General features: G+C 46.4%; 2 protein-coding genes across 2 annotated transcripts in view; both read left to right on the top strand.

Moving 5' to 3' along the window:
- LOC114601981 (cytochrome P450 2A13-like) overlaps positions 1–20,238 on the top strand; it is a 65,485-nt gene that overhangs the window by 22,070 nt on the left and 23,177 nt on the right. The window lies entirely within an intron of this gene.
- On the top strand, positions 1,820–18,741 carry LOC114603168 (cytochrome P450 2A13-like). The gene is made up of 9 exons (XM_077932363.1): positions 1,820–2,046; positions 5,731–5,893; positions 6,641–6,790; positions 7,555–7,715; positions 9,481–9,657; positions 12,074–12,215; positions 14,097–14,284; positions 15,366–15,507; positions 17,174–18,741. Exons 1-9 carry the CDS (start codon positions 1,867–1,869, stop codon positions 17,353–17,355), a joined length of 1,485 nt encoding a protein of 494 aa, XP_077788489.1. The 5' UTR covers positions 1,820–1,866; the 3' UTR covers positions 17,356–18,741.

Below are 20,238 nucleotides of genomic sequence, written 5' to 3'. Positions count from 1 at the left end.
CTACAACTCCCATCATCCCTGACCACTGGTCCTGTTAGCTAGGGATGGTGGGGGTTGTAGTCCCAAAACATCTGGAGGGCCAAGTTTGCCTATGCCTGATCCATGGATAGATTTGAGCCATCAATCTAATCCAGTTCTGGAAATGAAAGACACCTTGAAGACAGCCTCGGCCAATTCAGGAAGATACCTCTCCATTCATAAACAAACCACAGAAAATAATAATAATAATAATAATAATAATAATAATAATAATAATAATAATACGGGACGCGGGTGGCGCTGTGGGTTAAACCACAGAGCCTAGGACTTGCTGATCGCAAGGTCGGCGGTTCGAATCCCCGCGACAGGGTGAGCTCCCGTCGTTCGGTCCCAGCTCCTGCCCACCTAGCAGTTCGAAAGCACCCCTAAGTGCAAGTAGATAAATAGGGACCGCTTTATAGCGGGAAGGTAAACGGCGTTTCCGTGTGCGGCGCTGGTGCTGGCTCGCCAGATGCAGCTTGTCACGCTGGCCACGTGACCCGGAAGTGTCTCCGGACAGTGCTGGCTCCCTGCCTCTTGAGCGAGATGAGCGCGCAACCCTAGAGTCGGACACGACTGGCCCCTACGGGAAGGGGTACCTTTACCTTTACCTAATAATAATAATAATAATAATAATAATAATAATAATAATAATTTATTTATTACCCCCCCCCTCCATCTGGCTGGGATTCCCCAGCCACTCTGGGTGGCTTCCAACCAAATATTAAAATACAGTGGTACCTCGGGTTAAGTACTTAATTCGTTCCGGAGGTCCGTACTTAACCTGAAAATGTTCTTAACCTGAAGCACCACTTTAGCTAATGGGGTCTCCTGCTGCTGCCGTGCCGCCGGAGCACAATTTCTGTTCTCATCCTGAAGCAAAGTTCTTAACCTGAAGCACTATTTCTGAGTTAGCGGAGGCTGTAACCTGAAGCGTATGTAACCTGAAGCGTATGTAACCCGAGATACCACTGTACAGTAATACATCAAACATTAAAAGCACCCAAACAAAGGGATAACAATGGTAGTTGGTAAATAAATTAGTATTTGTTTTCTTGGAGATACAGAAAGTGGGGCTTCTGGGATTCTATCTCTACCCTTGGCTTCCTGGGACAGTCCATCACGGCCACACACACTTCAGCAGCCTCCATCTCTGTGTCCTCCTTCCTTGTTTTATGTACCAGAGACCTTGTCCAACAATTTGGAAAGGTGGGAGGGAATTGTGCATGTCCTGGGAACTCCATGAAGGTCTCCTAGTGGTGTGGGCAGGACACTCCCTCGTAAGTGCCTGTCTCCTTGATAGTTTTGTGCTTGTGTTTGTGGAAATCATTTGGGTCTTTCTCTGTCATACTACGTTATTACACTGAGACACAGAATCCACCCATGTCTGCCTAAAGCAGCCTTTCTCAACCTGTGGGTCCCCAGACGTTGTTGAACTACAACTCCCCTCACCCCAAGCTAGCAAGGCCAGAGCTCAGGGATGTTGGGAGTTGTAGTCCAACAACATCTGGGGACCCACAGGTTGAGAACCGCTGGAAGGGATGCAGAGAAGCCAGTCTGCCTCAGAAATAATCTCCAGATAGTGCCAGTTCTCTCTTGTACATAAAGCATGAAAAATCGATGAAGCAGGACTGTCTCACGCAAAAAATAAGACCTCTGGACTTTTGGCAGGAGATCTTCTCTTCTTGAATAGAAAGGAGACCAAGAGGTGTGACTGCAAACAAGTTGCATAACTCCACAAAGGGTGTTATCCCTCAGGTTAGGTTACATAACAGCCTCAACTCGTGCTGTGCATGTATTTTCTCTTCCCAGCTACTCAGAGCTCCACAGGCCACCTGCAACCTCCCCATGGATCTCCTGGGAGCAGCAACCCTTTTCCTGGTCATCTGCCTCTCTTGCCTGATGGTCCTCTCAACATGGCAGCAGATGTACCGCAAAAGCCAGATGCCGCCTGGACCAACTCCCCTCCCCTTCATCGGAAACCTGCTCCAAGTCAAAACAAGTGACATGTTCCGTTCACTCATGAAGGTAACTTTCTATAATGTGTCAGAGCACAGTTTCCCATTCTCTGAATTGTTATTGTAAAATCATTCTTAAATACTGTTGATTAATGAAGGTCATTCCCATCTATCTATCTATCTATCTACACACCCATCCTTTTCTCTCTCTCTCTCCCACTTGACTCCTCATAATTCTCCTTCCACCACATTCTCCAGCTTTTGCTTCTCTCTCTCTTTACACTGGTACCTCAGGTTAAGTACTTAATTCGTTCCGGTGGTCTGTACTCAACCTGAAACTGTTCTTTACCTGAAGCACCACTTTAGCTAATGGGGCCTCCTGCTGCTGTTGCGCTGCCGGAGCACGATTCCTGTTCTCATCCTGAAGCAAGGTTCTTAACCTGAAGCACTATTTCTGGGTTAGTGGAGTCTGTAAGCTGAAGCGTATGTAACCTGAAGCGTATGTAACCCGAGGTACCACTGTATATTTCTGCCTGAGTGAAAGGATGGGCACACCTGTCAATTCTCATGTCCTCAAAAAAATTAGTCAGCATTTTAGTGTGCATTTCTTTTAAATAAATATTTTTTAAAAAAATAAATAATATAATAATTTTAATTTTAATTTATCAGCACCGTGCTCTAACCAACTGAGCTGTACAGCAGGTATATTATTAGTTCCTTTTGACATAAGGTCACACTTTTTGGGCAGCCTCTGGGGGTTATGATTTGACAGGTATCTCGTGTGTTAGGAAATCCTCTGATTTTAACTTTTGGACGCTAGATCTAGCTTCTGGCCCTCTGAGGACATTATTAGATGATGATAAGAAAAGAAAGACAGCTATCCTGTTCTAAATAGGGACACAGCCTTTTGAAATTTAGAGTTGCAGGCATTTGCACAAGAGGCAAGCTTACGATTCCTTGATGAAAAATTTACTCATTTGGTCTGGGAATTGATTTAAAGGAGATGCATTTGCCATTAAATTTATATAGCGGGCTGCTCCTGCAGGCCAATCAGATTGCTGCCTTCTGGATCCTATTGATCTAGGATTCAGCTCAGTACATAACACAAACGAAGCCCAATTAAACAATCAAAACAGACTGTAGAGCTCAGCCAGGAACAACCTTTCTCGATGCCATTTTTGCTGGAAGTTATGTAGGGCAGAGACTGCCCAAAGCTGGACCACCATGTGGGATGTCTTTCAGCCTGGCTTATTTCACTCAGCTGGCGCTATGCTCAGTTTCAGCCCTGGTATCCTTAACAGAAAGGTTGTATGCAAACATGTTGTTGTTGAGTCGTTTAGTCGTGTCCAACTCTTCGTGACCCCCTGGACAAGAGCACGCCAGGCCCTCCTGTCTTCCACTGCCTCCCGCAGTTTGCTCAAACTCATGCTGGTAGCTTCGAGAACACTGTCCCACCATCTCATCCTCTGTCATCCCTTCTCCTTGTGCCCTCCATCTTCCCCAGCATCAGGGTCTTTTCCAGGGAGTCTTCTCTTCTCATGAGGTGGCCAAAGTCTTGGAGCCTCAGCTTTAGGATCTGTCCTTCCAGTGAGCACTCAGGGCTGTATTCCTTCAGAATGGAGAGGTTTGATCTTCTTGCAGTCCATGGGACTCTCAAGAGTCTCCTCCAGCACCAGAATTCAAAAGCATCCATTCTTCGGTGATCAGCCTTCTTGATGGTCCAGCTCTCACTTCCATACATCATTACTGGGAAAACCAGAGCTTTAACTATATGGACCTTTGTTGGCAAGGTGATGTCTCTGCTTTTTAAGATGCTGTCTAGGTTTGTCATTGCTTTTCTCCCAAGAAGCAGGCGTCTTTTAATTTCGTGCAAACATAACCAGAAATAAATATTGCACCACCTAAGGAGATCCAACTGTTTGATTCTTCAGAATCAGTTGGAAATCCGACACTGAGCAGAACCTGCTCTGCCAGGTAGGTGCAACTGGAGACTGTGCCGAGCCTGTCCAGGCTTGGAGGTGGTGCCCAGGGATTATCCGGATGGCATGTTATGTTGTGTTATATTATGTAATTTATTTATTATACTCTCCTTTCAATCAAAAAAGTCCCCTAAGGCGGTTGACAAATAACAAATGCACACAAATACAAAACAAACAAATGATCAAAGTTCAAAACAAAATCTGAGCAGCTATCAAATGGCCCTGCAATTTACCTATGTAAGTGGTGCCAACCAGCTGAATTTGGACGGGAAAAATATCGGCCAAGGAGGGAAACAAAGTCCTGGCAGAACAAGAGCCCTGTCTTAATCCAAGATCATCTTCTCCCAGGGCTTGGCCTGCATGACTCTTTTCCCCACCCAGATTCAGCTTGTTGGCACCAACTACACAGGTAGATTGCAGGGCAATTTAATATCTGAGACCAGCCCGGATTTAACCACAAATCTGTTGATGGAGGAGAAGTTTTCTCAGGATAGCCTGCTGGTGTCATGTGGCTGTCGAAGTGGTCAAATCTGTTTCTCTCATTGTTCTCATTTCTCATGACCCTTGGGGTACCTTCCACCTCTATAATTCCATGATTCCAATCTTAATTTCAGTTCCCCGCATGGAGGAGAGGTTTCCTCATGGTAGCCTGCTGGTGTTGTGTGCCTTTAGTGGTGGGTGAATCTGTTTCTTTCCGTTTCTCTCAGTCCATTACATTCTGCATCAGTTGGTATGTTTTTAATCCTCATGCAATTTCATCAGAATTTCACTGTGCGTTTTCCTAATAGAGTACAGTGGTGCCCCGCAAGACGAATGCCTCACAAGACGAAAAACTCGCTAGACGAAAGGGTTTTCCGTTTTTTGAGTCGTTCCGCAAGACGAATTTCCCTATGGGCTTGCTTCGCAAGACGAAATGTCTTGCGAGTTCTTGCAAGTTTCTTTCTTTTTTCTTAAAGCCGCTAAGCCGTTAATAGCCGCTAAGCCGCTAAGCCGCAAATAGCCGTGCTTCGCAAGACGAAAAAACCGCAAGACGAAGAGACTCGCGGAATGGATTAATTTCGTCTTGCGAGGCACCACTGTATACACATTTTTGTGGGCAGATCTGCCTTATAGCCACATTTATGTAGTGAATCCCCCCCCCAAAAAATATAATGCAATCTTGTATGCTATTTTCACAAATATATGCCTTTACATGCACACTTTGTATACTTGTGGGTTTGGGGGTGGGGTTTGGAGAAATTCAATGCAAAATTTGAGGAACTGCAAATTTCAACCACTACCTTCTGAGGGATTCTGTTCCACTGTAAAACAGCTCTTACCATCAGAAAGTTCTTTCTGAAGTTAAGTCAGAAGCTCTTTGCTTATAACATGAATCCATTGGTTTGGTCCTACAGGAGCAAACAAGCTTGCTCTATTTTCCAGGTGACAGCCCTTTAGATATTTGAAGAAGGCTTTCATATCTCTCCCCAGTCTTCTCTTATCGTGGCAAAACATACCCAACTCCTTCAGCCATTCCTCATAAGGCTTCATCTCCAAACCCTTGATCATCCTTGTGGCCCTTCTCTGCACACATTCCAGCTTGCCAATATCCTTCTTAAATTCTGGTGCCCAGATAATGGAGAACCAAAGGTTCATCATAAAGGATGTGTTTTTCATTGCCTAATTAGGCTTAGGCTTTCAGGAGCTACTAATCTCTGCACAGGTAGGTGAGCAATTTGCTCCATCTCTCCATCAGTTTCATGACCTCACACAATGCCCTCCTCCTCTTTTCACAGATCCGTGAGAAATATGGTCCTGTCTACACCATCCACTTAGGGCCCCGCCGTGTTGTGGTCTTGTGTGGATACGATGCCGTGAAGGAGGCCCTGGTGGATCAGGCCGAAGAGTTCGGTGGCCGTGGAGAGCAAGCCACGTTTGACTGGCTTTTCCAGGGTTACGGTCAGTCTCTTCTTGGACAACCCTTGGCCAGAGCACATCATTACTACCATTGTTTTGGCATTGAACTTAGCAGTGGTCCTTCCTGTGGGCCTGTGAAGTAGATTTTTTAATACTAGTTTCACTGAGGACAGAAGTGGGGCTGAGAGAGGGCTTCTCTACATCATTCAGACAAGTCATAGAAGAGATGGTATTTGCATCTGAATACTCATAGCCAAGTAAAGGACCACTGATGTAACTTAGTGGCTTTGCAAGCATAGATAATATTGAAAAAGCTCTTGAGTCTGCAAGTGCCTTCTATCAGTTGATTGTCAACTGTGTTTTTGCCTCTTTTGTGCTCCCAGGTACTCTTAAATGTTGGGATGTGAATGGATGGTAGAAGATTATACATTTATTAGATATTATCCTTCCTTCCTCACATTTCCGAGTTCCATAGAGTGCATCCCTTTGCAGGGAAGCTTTGATAAGCTAAAAGGCTAAAACTATCATAGCTAATCCAGGATGATTTAAGGCAGACTGGATTCTCCTGGTATTTCCCTCTTTTCTCCCCCTTAAAATAATCCCACAAAAGGGAATAACAGCACTTACGCATACAGAATACCTGTTGAAGAGTAACTGATATAGCAGCATTTTCAGGGAGGCTTAATACCGTAATCCAGTTAAAAAGACATACTTAAGTCTAGTTTAAAATGGTGTCACCTTCCAGCTCCTCTTCCTCTTCCTCATTTCACTGGCTCCTTCGCTTCCCAGGGGTTTCCTTCAGCAACGGGGAACGGGCCAAGCAGCTGCGCCGATTCTCCATCATGACGCTGAGGAATTTTGGGATGGGAAAGAGATCCATCGAAGAGCGGATCCTGGAAGAAGCCCACTTCCTGCTAGAATCCCTGAGGGAAACAAAAAGTGAGCTCTGTTCTGGTATCTTCAAGAAATGCTGCTTAATGAGTTACAGGTGACAGAAACGCTTGACAGTGATAGTTAGAACTGTGGGCGGTTAAGTGGGCAGCTGAAGGCTTTATACTGAATATTATCACGGCTGCTTTTATTTTTGGTAATGGGTGGGGAAAGATGTAACTTAGCTTAAGCTAAATACAGTGGGCGCTCTGGTTGCGAACGTGATCCATACAGGATGTACGTTCGCAACCCGCAGCAGTGCATCTGCGCACGCTCAGGTTGCGATTAGGCACTTCTGCGCACGCGCAACTGCCGAAACCCGGAAGTAACCCGTTCCGGTACTTCCAGGTTTCGGCAGTCCGCAACCGCAACCTGAAGCGCCTGTAACCCGAGGTATGACTGTACATCACCAACACTCTACATCCACGCGAAGAAACGTTGCTCAAAGAAATACAGTGGTACCTCGGGTTACATACGCTTCAGGTTACAGACTCCAGTAACCCAGAAATAGTACCTCGGTTTAAGAACTTTGCTTCAGGATGAGAACAGAAATCGTGCTCTGGTGGCGCGGCAGCAGCAGGAGGCCCCATTAGCTAAAGTGGTGCTTCAGGTTAAGAACAGTTTCAGGTTAAGTACGGACCTCCGGAACGAATTAAGTACTTAACCCGAGGTACCACTGTAATGAGGTTAGAGTGGACTGCTTTGCAAAGTGTATTCTTGATTTGTTCCTGGGTTGAGTGACTTGCACAGTGTGTGTGTGCCTTTCTTTCTAGGCGCACCCTTTGACCCCACCTACACCCTGAGCCGCACAGTGTCCAACGTCATCAGCTCCATCGCCTTTGGCGACCGCTTTGAATACGAAGATCAGGAGTTCCACTCCTTGCTGAGTATGATGCTGGGTAGCTTCCGGTTCACTGCCACCTCTTGGGGACAGGTAAATTGGAGGGGATGAGAAGGACTTCCTTTGCGAGTGTGTGAATAATACAATTCCTCTTAATCAGTCATTACCCCCAAAGTCCAGCAGTGATCAAGACACAGTTAGAAGCTGCAGCATTGCCAGTTAATAAGCAGACCACCTTCAGGCGTCTGAGTGAGGCTGGCCAGCCGAAGCTCACAGTACAAATAGGAGAACCAGGAGCGATGTCTTTCCCTGAGCCTGAGATACCAAATGCCTCACACAACACCTCACCAATCTAGGAGTGCACCACAGACATGCCCTTTTAATAATAAGAATAAGAATAAGAATATAACAATAATAATTTATTATTTGTACCCCACCCATCTGGTTGGGTTTCCCCAGCCACTCTGGGCAGCTTCCAACAAAGATTAAAAATACATTAAAATGTCACACATTAAAAACTTCCCTTCATATGTCTTCTAAATGTCAGGTAGTTATTTATTTCTTTGACATCTGATGGCAGGGCATTCCACAGGGCGGGTGCCACTACCAAGAAAGCCATCTGCCTGGTTCCCTGTAGCTTTGCTTCTCGCAATGAGAGAACCACCAGAAGGCCCTCAGAGCTGGACCTCAGCGTCCGGGCAGAATGATGGGGGTGGAGACGTTCATTCAGTTATACTGGGCCGAGGCCATTTAGGGCTTTAAAGGTCAGCACCAACACTTTGAATTGTGCTCAGAAATGTACTGGGCGCCAATTAGATCTTTCAGGAACGGTGTTATGTGGTCTTGGCAGCCGTCACCAGTCTAACTGCCGCATTCTGGATTAGTTGTAGTTTCTGGGTCACCTTCAAAGGTAGCCCCATGTAGAGCGCATTGCAGTAGTCCAAGTGAGAGATAACTAGAGCATGCACCACTCTAGCGAAACAGTCTGCGGGCAGGGAGGGTCTCATTCTGCATACCAGATGGAGCTGGCAGACAGCCGCCCTGGACACAGAATTGACCTGCAGCTCCATGGACAGCTGTGAGTCCAAAATGACTCCCAGGCTGTGCACCTGGTCCTTCAGGGGCACAGTTACCCCATTCAGGACCAGGGAGTCCTCCACACCAGCCCGCCCCCTGTCCCCCAAGAACAGTACTTTGACTTGTCAGGATTCAACCTCAATCCATTAGCCACCATCCATCCTCCAACTGCCTCCAGGCACTCACACAGGACCTTCACCGCCTGTTCTGATTTGAAAGAGAGGTAGAGATGGGTATCATTTTCATATTGATGGACACCCAGTCCAAACCCCCTGATGATATCTCCCAGCAGCTGCATGTAGATGTTAAAAAGCATGGGGGAGAGGACAGAACCCTGAGGCACCCCATAAGTGAAAGCCCAGGGGCCTGAACACTCATCCCCCACCACCACTTTCTGGACACGGCCCAGGAGGAAGGAGCGGAATCTCTGTATAACAGTGCCCCCTTGAAGGGCTTATACAACTTCTGTCCCAGATAAGGAAGGCACCTGTCTGATAGTTAATTCTGTATTGGCAAGAAAAACACTTCCAGGTACCCGACCACGCCCATGACTGAATGGCGGGTGCATGGCCTCAGCTCCCTTTCCTCATCGGCTTGCAGCAACACATCTCCCACTGCCCCGTCAGAGGCATCAGCCTCCACCATAAAGGGAGGGTCAGATGTTGGGTGTGTTAGGTGAGCCTCAGACGCAAACAGCACCTTTATCTCAGCTTCACTTTGGGAAATATCTGGTCTCTCTTCCTCCCCATGACTCTGCCCTCCTCCAACCTGTCACATGCAGCTCTACGACATGTTCTCGGGCGTCATGCAGTACCTGCCTGGCCCACAGCAGGAAGCCTTCAAGCAACTCTTAGGGTTGGAGAAGTTCATCACAAGAAAAGTAAAAGCCAATGAGGAGACCCTGGACCCCAACTCCCCTTGGGATTTCATCGACTGTTTCCTGGTGAAAATGCATCAGGTATGATTATTGCGTTCTAAGAACTGCGGTGATTTTCTTGGGAAAGAAAGTTGTCTTGCCCCATGCAAACTTGTGTGGGATGTGAAACACAAGAGCAGTCAAGTACAACATTCCTAGAGTGAACATGCTTACACATGGGGAGGAATGTTTGTCCAGCCAGCAGGTAAACTTCCTGTTTCCTTCTGGGCTGCGACAGACTTCCTCTGCATGTGACTAGAGGTGGGCATGGCCTCACCTGTGCAGGTAACGACAAAAGCACAGGGCAGGGCAGCCATCTCTCTCTCTTTGACTACATGCATCGAAGAAGCAACATCCGCTTAGCCAAAGATGCTCTCTTGGCTTCCAGCGAAGAGAGGACAGAGGGACTGTCTCCTTATGAGATAGTTTCCAGGTGTATGTTACTTTTCTAAGCTAAGTTTGCCTTCTGGGATCCAATTGTGAACAGAATGTGAATAAACTCTTTTTATACTTTTATAGAAGACTGTGTCGTGTCTTGTTTTTTATGAGGAAATAAGGGGGAAATACCAGAACAGTTGGAACGTGGGTGGTGCTGTGGGTTAAACCACAGAGCCTAGGACTTGCTGATCAGAAGGTTGGTTGTTCGAATCCCCGCAACGGGGTGAGCTCCCGTTGCTCGGTCCCAGCTCCTGCCAACATAGCAGTTCAAAAGCACGTCTAAGTGCCTTTCCCAAGAAACCAGAGGCCTTCCTGCTGGGCATGGTGGACCAGAAATTGCCAAAGAAAGACAGAACCTTGTTTATGTACGCTAGCACAGCAGCAAGAATACTCATTGCTAAGAGCTGGAAGACACAAGATTTGCCCACGCTGGAGGAATGGCAGAAGCAGTTGATGGACTACATGGAGATAGCTGAACTGACCGGCAGAATCCGAGATCTGGATAAAGAAACAATTGAGGAGGACTGGAAAAAAATTAAAGACTATTTGCAAAAATACTACAAGCTGTATGAATCTTAAGATAGTGCATGATTAGGAAAAGTTATGCTTTTGCAATCATGATTAAGTAAATTGTAAAATAAGTGATAAAAGAGAAAAGGAGACAATTTGAATCGAACATGTTATGTTTATTTTAAAGGCATTGAAACTGAGATACAATATATTGAATTTGGGTACATAACATTTGAAAGTTACAATAAGGCATGAAATAAGGTAACAAAATGCTGACATTGTTAATTTAAATAACGCAGAATCGGAAGGGGTGGGGAAGTCCAAGTTGTTTTTGTTTGTTTTTGTTGTTAAAAAAAGGGAAAATTTGTTTCTTGCAATTATGTTATTTGTTTGTAATCTATAAAATTATGGAAAGAAACGCAATAAAAAATTTATAAAAAAAAAAAAGCACGTCTAAGTGCAAGTAGATAAATAGGTACCACTCTGGCGGGAAGGTAAACGGCGTTTCCGTGTGCTGCTCTCGTTCGCCAGAAGCGGCTTAGTCATGCTGGCCACATAACCCGGAAGCTATACGCTGGCTCCCTCGTCCAATAAAGCGAGATGAGCACCGCAACCCCAGAGTCGGCCATGACTGGACCTAATGGTCAGGGGTCCCTTTACCTTTACCAGAACAGTTATTATAGAGGCTTTAGCTAGCCTGAGCAAACGCATCCGCTGCGAGTTTAAAAAGGGGAATGTTACTCTGCTAAATTGTGAACTTATTAACACAAGTTGGAAAGGCTATAATCAAACAATATATCCTCCCCTGAATCCCTGAACATTCCCACAACTTGGAGGGCCATGAATTGAAGCCACCTTTTCAACAGTCTGCGACTGTCCATATCCCCTTATCCGATTGACCAAGACACCATTGCAGCTCAACTGAACAGTAAGAGAAAGAGCGCTTTGTGGAAAAGGCTTTAGACTATGTTGTTGTTGTTTAATCATTTAGTCGTGTCCGCCTCTTCGTGACCCCCTGGACCAGAGCACGTCAGGCACTCCTGTCTTCCACTGCCTCCCGCAGTTTGGTCAAACTCATGCTGGTAGCTTCATGAACACTATCCAACCATCTTGTCCTCTGCCGTCCCCTTCTCCTTGTGCCCTCCATCTTTCCCAACACCAGGGTCTTTTCCAGGGAGTCTTCTCTTCTCATGAGGTGGCCAAAGTCTTGGAGCCTCAGCTTCAGGATCTGTCCTTCCAGTGAGCACTCAGGGCTGATTTCCCTAAGAATGGATGCATTTGATCTTCTTGCAGTCCATGGGACTGTCCATGCAGTCCATGAGTCTCTTCCAGGACCAGAATTCAAAAGCATCCATTCTTCGGCGATCAGCCTTCTTTATGGTCCAGCTCTCACTTCCATACATCACTACTGGGAAAACCATAGCTTTAACTATACGGACTATAGCAATGTATAGAGTATAGCAATGTTTAATAAAAGAAACCTCTTCCTCTCCCTCTTCCTTCTGGCTAGGAAAAGGTAAACCCACACTCTGAGTTCTCCCTGAGGAATCTGGTTTTGACTACCCTCGCTGTTTTCTTTGCTGGAACAGAAACTGTCAGCACCACCTTGCGTTATGGCTTCCTTCTTCTGCTGAAATACCCAGAGGTTCAAGGTAAGTCAGTCAGCCAAATTTATTGCTTATAGCCAAAGGCTGCTGCAATGTATACAATATCATTCAACAGAATATATACTAATTTGATACGGAAACTTTAAAACATTTATATTGTCAAAACATCACCTAATCTGCACAAAGCTATAAAAACTCCTCAATATACAAATTGAAACATTGGGCAATAAAATTTGTAGGCTAAAATCACCGCGGGGCCACTAATATATTAAAAGTAATGTTAAATAATAGAATAGACAATTATGTACAAAGTTTGGTGAGAAAAATACAGCTTGGGGTAGATGGGGTCAAATAAATTCATCTCCTTTACAGTTGATAGCAATCTCAGCTATATAATTTTTTTCTAATTTTTCTGGAGGCAGTTGCAAAAAGTACTACACGCCAGGTCACATACTTATCAATGTCTGCAAGGAGATATAGAATCATGTCAGAAGGATTCTGGGCACAGGACCTTATCATTATAGGTATCAAAACCATTCTCTTGCTTCAGTGTATCAGGGGCAGAGCAAGATATAATGCGTAAGGTGCTCTAATTCAGGGCTTCCCGTAATACAAACACGTTCAATTACAGTGGTGCCTCGCAAGACAAAATTAATTCGTTCCGCGAGTTTTGTTGTCTTGTGATTTTTTTCGTCTTGCGAAGCACGGTGTCGGAAAAGTTTTGGAAAAGCTTCAAAAATCACCAAAGTCTTTAAAAACCTCAAAAAAGGCTACCACACCGCGTTCTATGAGTTGCTCCTCGCAACTGTATTAACGGTGTTAAGAAAAAGGAAACAAACTTGCAAGACATTTCCGTCTTGCAAAGCAAGCCCATAGGGAAAATCGTCTTGCGAAGCAGCTCAAAAAACAAAAAACCCTTTCGTCTAGCGAGTTTTCCGTCTTGCGAGGTACCACTGTACTGGTATGCCTCTATGTCTCCCATCTCTATAAACAGAGTTTATTGTATTTAATCGTAACTTTGTAAAAGCTTTCGGAGTTGTACAAAAGTCAGTTCGTTGAAGTAAAACGTATGTTCATGGGCCTTTCTAAGTTTAAGTAAAGGTAAAGGGACCCCTGACCATTAGGTCCAGTCGTGGCCGACTCTGGGGTTGCAGCGCTCATCTCGCTTTATTGGACGAGGGAGCCGGCGTACAGCTTCTGGGTCATGTGGCCAGCAGGACTAAGCCGCTTCTGGCGAACCAGAGCAGCGCACGGAAACACCGTTTACCTTCCCACCGGAGCGGTACCTATTTATCTACAGTGGTACCTCTGGTTACATACTTAATTCATTCTGGAGGTCCGTTCTTAACCTGAAACTGTTCTTAACCTGAAGCACCACTTTAGCTAATGGGGCCTCCCGCTGCTGCCACGCCGCCGAAGCACGATTTCTGTTCTCATCCTGAAGCAAAGTTCTTAACCCGAGGTACTATTTATGGGTTAGTGGAGTCTGTAACCTGAAGCGTATGTAACCCGAGGTACCACTGTACTTGCACTTTGACGTGCTTTCGAACTGCTAGGTTGGCAGGAGCAGGGACCGAGCAATGGGAGCTCACCATTGCGGGGATTCGAACCGCCGACTTTCCGATCGGCAAGTCCTAGGCTCTGTGGTTTAACCCACAGCGCCACCCATGTCCCTTTTCTAAGTTTAAAATATAATAAACATAATGGGGCACATGTGGATAGATACATGGAGTCTAAGTCATTTTTAGTAACTACTGCCCTTACAGTAAGTTAAAAAATATTTTTTGAGAATGTAGGGAGGTTCAAGGTGACAGCAGAACGGGGCGGGAGGCAGGAAACTGCCTTCCTTTCTTCAGGAATATGCCTGTCAGCTTTCCCAGGTATGAGAGGTCTCCCTTTTCTTATATCCCACTGATTTCTCAACAGAGAAGGTCCATAAGGAGATTGAACATGTGATTGGCCGGAATCGCAGTCCCAACATGAACGACCGGCCCCTGATGCCCTATACGGATGCTGTGATCCACGAGATCCAGAGATTCTCTGACATAATTCCTATGGGAGTATCACGACGAGTGACCCGTGATACCCAATTCCGGGGATACACCATTCCCAAGGTATTGCTTATTTTTCTTCCTTTTTAAAAAATTCCTGAGACCCCACCATTCAGTACTATTTCCAGATATGAATGACGGGCCAGTTAATACTCCCAAGGCACCTCTGGTCTCTGTCTCATCTGTCATCACTGCTGTGGAGTCAAAACCATAATAAAAGCAGAGGAGCCCTGCCAGCTGAAACCACCTTGGGTCCATCATCCCTAGCTGAAATATACTCGGAGTCGAGAGCGGATTTCATGCTCTTTATTCAGCTCATAGTGGTGAAGAGGAATGGAAGTTCCCCCAGAATGTCTGCTTTATATACATTATTTACACAATGGGCCCCACGTGATTGGCTAATTCCGGGATTCTCCTGTAGGCCAATCAGGTTGCGGATTCACTTCCACCTGGAGCTGGATTGGGTGGCTCCTGTGGACCAATCTGACTGCTGCATTCTGGACCCTATTGTTCTAGGACCAATCAGACTGCTGCATTCTGGAGCCTATTGTTCTAGGACCAATCAGACTGCTGCATTCTGGAGCCTATTGTTCTAGGACCAATCAGACTGCTGCATTCTGGAGCCTATTGTTCTAGGACCAATCAGACGGCTGCATTCTGGAGCCTATTGTTCTAGGACCAATCAGACTGCTGCCTTTTGGCTCCTGTTCAACTCAGTACATAACACTAGCATTCCTCTTCCCCAAAATGGCCAACCAGGTTCAGGTTCAATCAAAACAGGAACAGCTGGTGGACGGCAAAGAGGGAGATCCCTGGCCGTGTCTTCTTTTATAGGGCAGGCCACGCCCCCTGAACCGGCTGATTGGCCAGCCAGGGGCTGACGCTGCTGGGAATCCCCCCAATCATGCAGGGGCTGGCCTCCACCCACCGCACTCGTGGAGGGGCCGTGAAGCCTGCAACCCCACCTCCTCCTTAGGGCGGAACTGGCTTTCCTGTGAGAAGACCACACAAAGAGGACAGACATGTTTAGAAATTCCTTATGAGTGTTAATAATGTGGGAAAATGGGGAACTGTCACTGATTTCATAACAGAAGAATCTCCCATTTCTCCCGTATCTTCTCCTTTCTCTCCCTCTCTTCTTCAGGGAACGGAAGTGTTTCCCATGCTTGGGTCTGTGCTGAGAGACCCCCGACATTTTGCAAGACCAGACGTGTTTGACCCGCAACATTTCCTGGATGAGAATGGGCAGTTCAAGAAGAATGAGGCTTTTATGCCTTTCTCTACTGGTGAGTAAGGGACGTGGGTGGCGCTGTGGGTTAAACCACAGAGCCTAGGACTTGCCAATCAGAAGGTCGGCTGTTCGAATCCCCACGACGGGGTGAGCTCCCGTTGCTCGGTCCCTGCTCCTGCCAACCTAGCAGTTCGAAAGCACGTCAAAGTGCAAGTAGATAAATAGGTACCGCTCCGGCGGGAAGATAAACGGTGTTTCCGTGCGCTGCTCTGGTTCGCTAGAAGCGGCTTAGTCATGCTGGCCACATGACCCAGAAGCTGTAGGCTGGCTCCCTCAGCCAATAAAGCGAGATGAGCGCCGCAACCCCAAAGTCGGTCACGACTGGACCTAATGGTCAGGGGTCCTATTGGTGAGTACTCAGCAGCCCCAGGGGGGTTGAATCTGGGGACACTTTTTTTTCTTGAAAGGAAAAAAAGTTGTTTTTTTTAAAAAAATAAAGAAGTAATATCTTCTCCTGTAGTCTCCTCTGTCATGCGGCCTTCCTCTGGGTCCCGGCCTGCTCTCTTGTAGCGCTAGCCACCGTGGAGTAGGCTCAGGTTGGGCCTGGACTTGGCCACATGTCCTTGCCCTCCCAGTGCTCTCCTACCTCCCCTCCTCAGCAGCAGCGGCGGCAGTGGCACGGCAAAGTCGGGGCTCCCCTCTTTTTTCTCCTTCCTCTTTCTCTCTCTTCCTTCTCCTTCTCCTCTCCTCCGTCTCCCTGCATCGGCTCCAGGGTTTTCCTGGCCCCCGAGTGCCGCTGGGCAGTTGGCCAGGTGGCCAGGCACTCTCGCTCCTGGCTCAATTTGGGTCATGGGCGGGGGGGGGTCAGCGGTTCCCCCAGTTGATGCACCAGGCCTCCCTGGTTCCCCCTTGGCAGTGGCAGTGGCAGCCTCAGCAGCCCGGAGCCAGCCTGGTACCGCAGTTGGCTCTGTCTGGCTTCAGGAGCTTCTCGCTGCCATGGCGCCTGCCATTTTGCCTCGCTGGAAGTCCCCATATGATGTGTCTTGTGCCGTTGAACCCATCACGCAACATCCATTCCCTACTAATAAATCCACAACACTTAAAATATAAATCCAGGGACATTAAATGAAATCCGGGGACATTCCGGGGACGGATTTTGTCCGGGGACAGATTTCTAAATCCGGGGACTGTCCCTGGGAAACGGGGATCTGCAGCAAATAATAGCCCAATCACCAGTAGAAGAAGAGTTTGGATTTGATATCCCGCTTTTTCACTACCCGAAGGAGTCTCAAAGCGGCTAACATTCTCCTTTCCCTTCCTCCCCCACAACAAACACTCTGTGAGGTGAGTGGGGCTGAGAGACTTCAGAGAAGTCTGACTAGCCCAAGGTCACCCAGCAGCTGCATGTGGAGGAGTGGAGACGCGAACCCGGTTCACCAGATTACGAGTCCACCGCTCTTAACCACTACACCACACTGGTGGACCAATTGAAGTGAGAAAAATTGCTAGAAGATGTTGCTGCTGCAGATTTCCCCCCAGAATTAATCTGTCTGTCCAGTGGTATCTCTTTTCCCTTCTACATAAAATCCCTTTGCCTACTATGCACACCAAAGGACCAATGGCGTTATTTTATGCATGGTTGTGTGGGTTAGAGGAGTCTTTGCCCAAACATTTCCAAGCAGGCTATAACAGCCCGTCTTTGCTTTCTTCTTCTTCCCTAGGGAAACGCTACTGCTTTGGAGAGCACCTCGCTCGGATGCAACTCTTCCTCTTCTTCACCAGCATCCTACAGAACTTCCACATCAAATCTCCCGTCCCACCTGAAAAGATCGACATCTCTCCCATGCTGATTGGCTTTGCCACCCTTCCGCGTTTTTATGAAATGTGTGCCATTCCCCTCTGAAGCAGGACTTGAAGAAGTGGAGCCCCATCATCGCCTACCTTGGCCACCCAAGTGTCAAAGGAGGAGGCATTCCTCAACATTTAAAGCACCAGAACAGGCCAACCATACCAAGTCTTGATTTTGAATTTCCATTAGCTCTGTTTCCATTTGTGGAATTTCCTTACTCTTCATTTCTTTTGGAATCGATCTCACAGGTGAATAAATATCTGGTCCCTGACTCTCTGCCCTCTTCCACCTCTACCCCACTTCCCCAAGGCACCTCTCCTCATTCCCCTTTCTGGCCATCAGCATCCCTCCTGGCATCTAGTCCTACCATGGAATGGTTCCCCCACCCCCTTCCCCAACCCTTTCATTCCTTCTTTCCTTTGTGGTCTGTTTGCCAACATTCCTTTGCTGACACTTTCCCAGTGAGTAGCTAAGGTAGACCATCAAGAAGGCTGACCGCCAAAGAATGGATGCTTTTGAATTCTGGTGCTGGAGGAGACTCTTGAGAGTCCCATGGACTGCAAGAAGATCAAACGTATCCATTCTTAAGGAAATCAGCCCTGAGTGCTCACTGGAAGGACAGATCCTGAAGCTGAGGCTCCAAGACTTTGGCCACCTCATGAGAAGAGAAGACTCGCTGGAAAAGACCCTGATGTTGGGAAAGATGGAGGGCACAAGGAGAAGGGGACAACAGAGGACGAGGTGGTTGGACAGTGTTCTCGAAGCTACCAGCATGAGTTTGACCAAACTGCGGGAGGCAGTGGAAGACAGGAGTGCCTGGTGTGCTCTGGTCCAGGGGGTCATGAAGAGGCGGACATGACTAAACGACTAAACAACAACAACGGCTAAGGAAGAATAGTTAACCCTGCAGGATATGACAGCTGCTGGAAGGTTTTACAGCCAGAGGTCAGTCATAACCTAGAAAATCTTGCCTCTCTGGGATCTTGTCATCTCTCAATCCACAGTATGAGGAGGGACAGGAGGCAATGTTGGTGCATTGTTTGGATCTGAGTCTTCCTCAGGAAGACTCAGGGACCCTGAAGAGGGGACATCACACCCTCCCACCCCACCCCCATCCGCCAACTAAGGGCACCCTTTGAGACCCACCTCTATTGTAAGTCAAAGTTTCTTCAATGTCATCTGTTCCATTATCCTTGGGAATATATTTGAGTATGGAGATGGAAAATTTCTCTCCTTTAACGCAACTACTTCAATCGCCCTTTTAAAATTTTTTCAATACCTCAAATAATTAGGGCCATTTTACCCTGTCAAAGGCTTTTGTGGCACTTAAAAATAATGAAATGGTAACTTGTTTATCTCTGCTTTCCTCACAATGTATACTGCTTTTTCAATATATGTACTCAGGTTCCTTCTCTTAATAAATCTAGTTTATATAATCCATTAATGTTATCGAGTCTTCTTGCTGTGGCACTTGCCAGAATTTTAGCAATGACAATTTTAACAGTTTCTAATTTTCTGAAATTACTTTTTTGTGAATGTACATTTTTCTGCTGCACCCCTAATTGAGAAAGCTGCAAGATCAAATATTTCATCTTGGTTCTCTATTCACTTCTCTTACCCACATTTCTGCTTATAAGGCCTGCCCAAATCACAGCTGTAAAAGCTTCCCACAATGTTCCAATATCATCAGCTGTTCCCGCGTTGTGAATAAAGAAACAACAAATCATGCATTTTTAAAATATGCTTTTCAATAGTATATGCCTTTTGATGCACATTTTACTAGGGTTGCCCCAAGATTTTGCAAGACATGTTTGGCCCCCAATGCTTTCTGGATGGGAATGGGCAGTTCAAGAAGAATGAGGCTTTTTTGCATTTCTCTGTTGGTGAGGCCTCAGCAGCCCCTGGGAGAGGAGGGGTGGCAGCACATAACAGCCCAACATAGTCGACCAATTGAAGTGCAAAGAATTAGCCAGTTCAAGACACCTGCAGTTGCTGCTGCTGCAGATGTTACCCTGTCTCTCCAAAAAGTCTCTTTTCTTTTCTACAGAAAAATCCTTTTGCAAACCATGCACACCATAAGACCAACGGTCTTTTATCCAGGGGTGTGTGGTTTAGAGGAGCGCAAGCACTCACAAGCAGGTTATAGCAACAGCCTTAAAGCCCATCTTTGCCTTCTTCCTCTTTCCTAGGGAAACATGTTTGCTTTGGAAAGTGGCTGACCCATTTCACTTTCCCTGCTTCTCAAAATAAAGCTCTCTCCACATATTTAGTATCTTGCAACTTTACTTTGTCCTTGCAACCAGCAGTTGTTCATAGGAACCTGTGACCAGTCACATATATGCTGCAACTCAGATTGAGAAAGATCCAAGATTGAATATTCCCTCCTCTATCTCTCTTACTTTCTGTTACCCGCACCCATATGTATAAAACAGCCTGGGGGAAGAGGATTCTGACATAGCTCACGCAACTCTGGAGTCATGCCTGCCTTGGTCCTTGCAGAGGCAGAAACAGACAAGGACAAAGATAATTATCCTTTTAATTATCAGATGGGCAGCCTTGAGTTTCTTTGAAACCCGTGCTTCAAAGTTTTAGAAACGTTGTCTCAGGCAGCAGGGAGAGTTTTAGGAAACTTCACCTGGGCAATAAAAAGAAACTGCCACCTCCAAAAGGCCTGGAAGCAGTAAAGTTGAGATAAATCTGAGAACAGACATAAAATAATCTTGCATTTTCAAAATACCAACAGAGCAATTCTTATTGGGTTAGTTGGTTAGGCTCCAAATGGGGGTGGGCTCTTGTTCAGAACTGGGCTGTTCACATTTCTGAAGAAGAAAATATTCTGGGCACATGAAGGAGTCTTGAAAGCTGGTCCTCGTCTTGTCTATTCAAAAACCAGAAACTTCCCCCCCTCTCTCTCACACACACACAGCCTAATAATCA

The sequence above is a fragment of the Podarcis muralis genome, chromosome 7 (assembly GCF_964188315.1).
Source record: "Podarcis muralis chromosome 7, rPodMur119.hap1.1, whole genome shotgun sequence".
Classification (NCBI taxonomy): domain Eukaryota; kingdom Metazoa; phylum Chordata; class Lepidosauria; order Squamata; family Lacertidae; genus Podarcis; species Podarcis muralis.
This window is presented reverse-complemented; position numbering and strand designations above follow the sequence as displayed.

Coding starts and splice junctions, on each gene's coding strand:
- LOC114603168 (XM_077932363.1), top strand. CDS start 1,867: ATGGATCTCCTGGGAGCAGCAACCCTTTTCCTGGTCATCTGCCTCTCT. Junction 6,791..7,554: donor ATCCCTGAGGGAAACAAAAA/GTGAGCTCTGTT, acceptor CTTTCTTTCTAG/GCGCACCCTTTGACCCCACC. Junction 14,285..15,365: donor GGGGATACACCATTCCCAAG/GTATTGCTTATT, acceptor TCTCTTCTTCAG/GGAACGGAAGTGTTTCCCAT.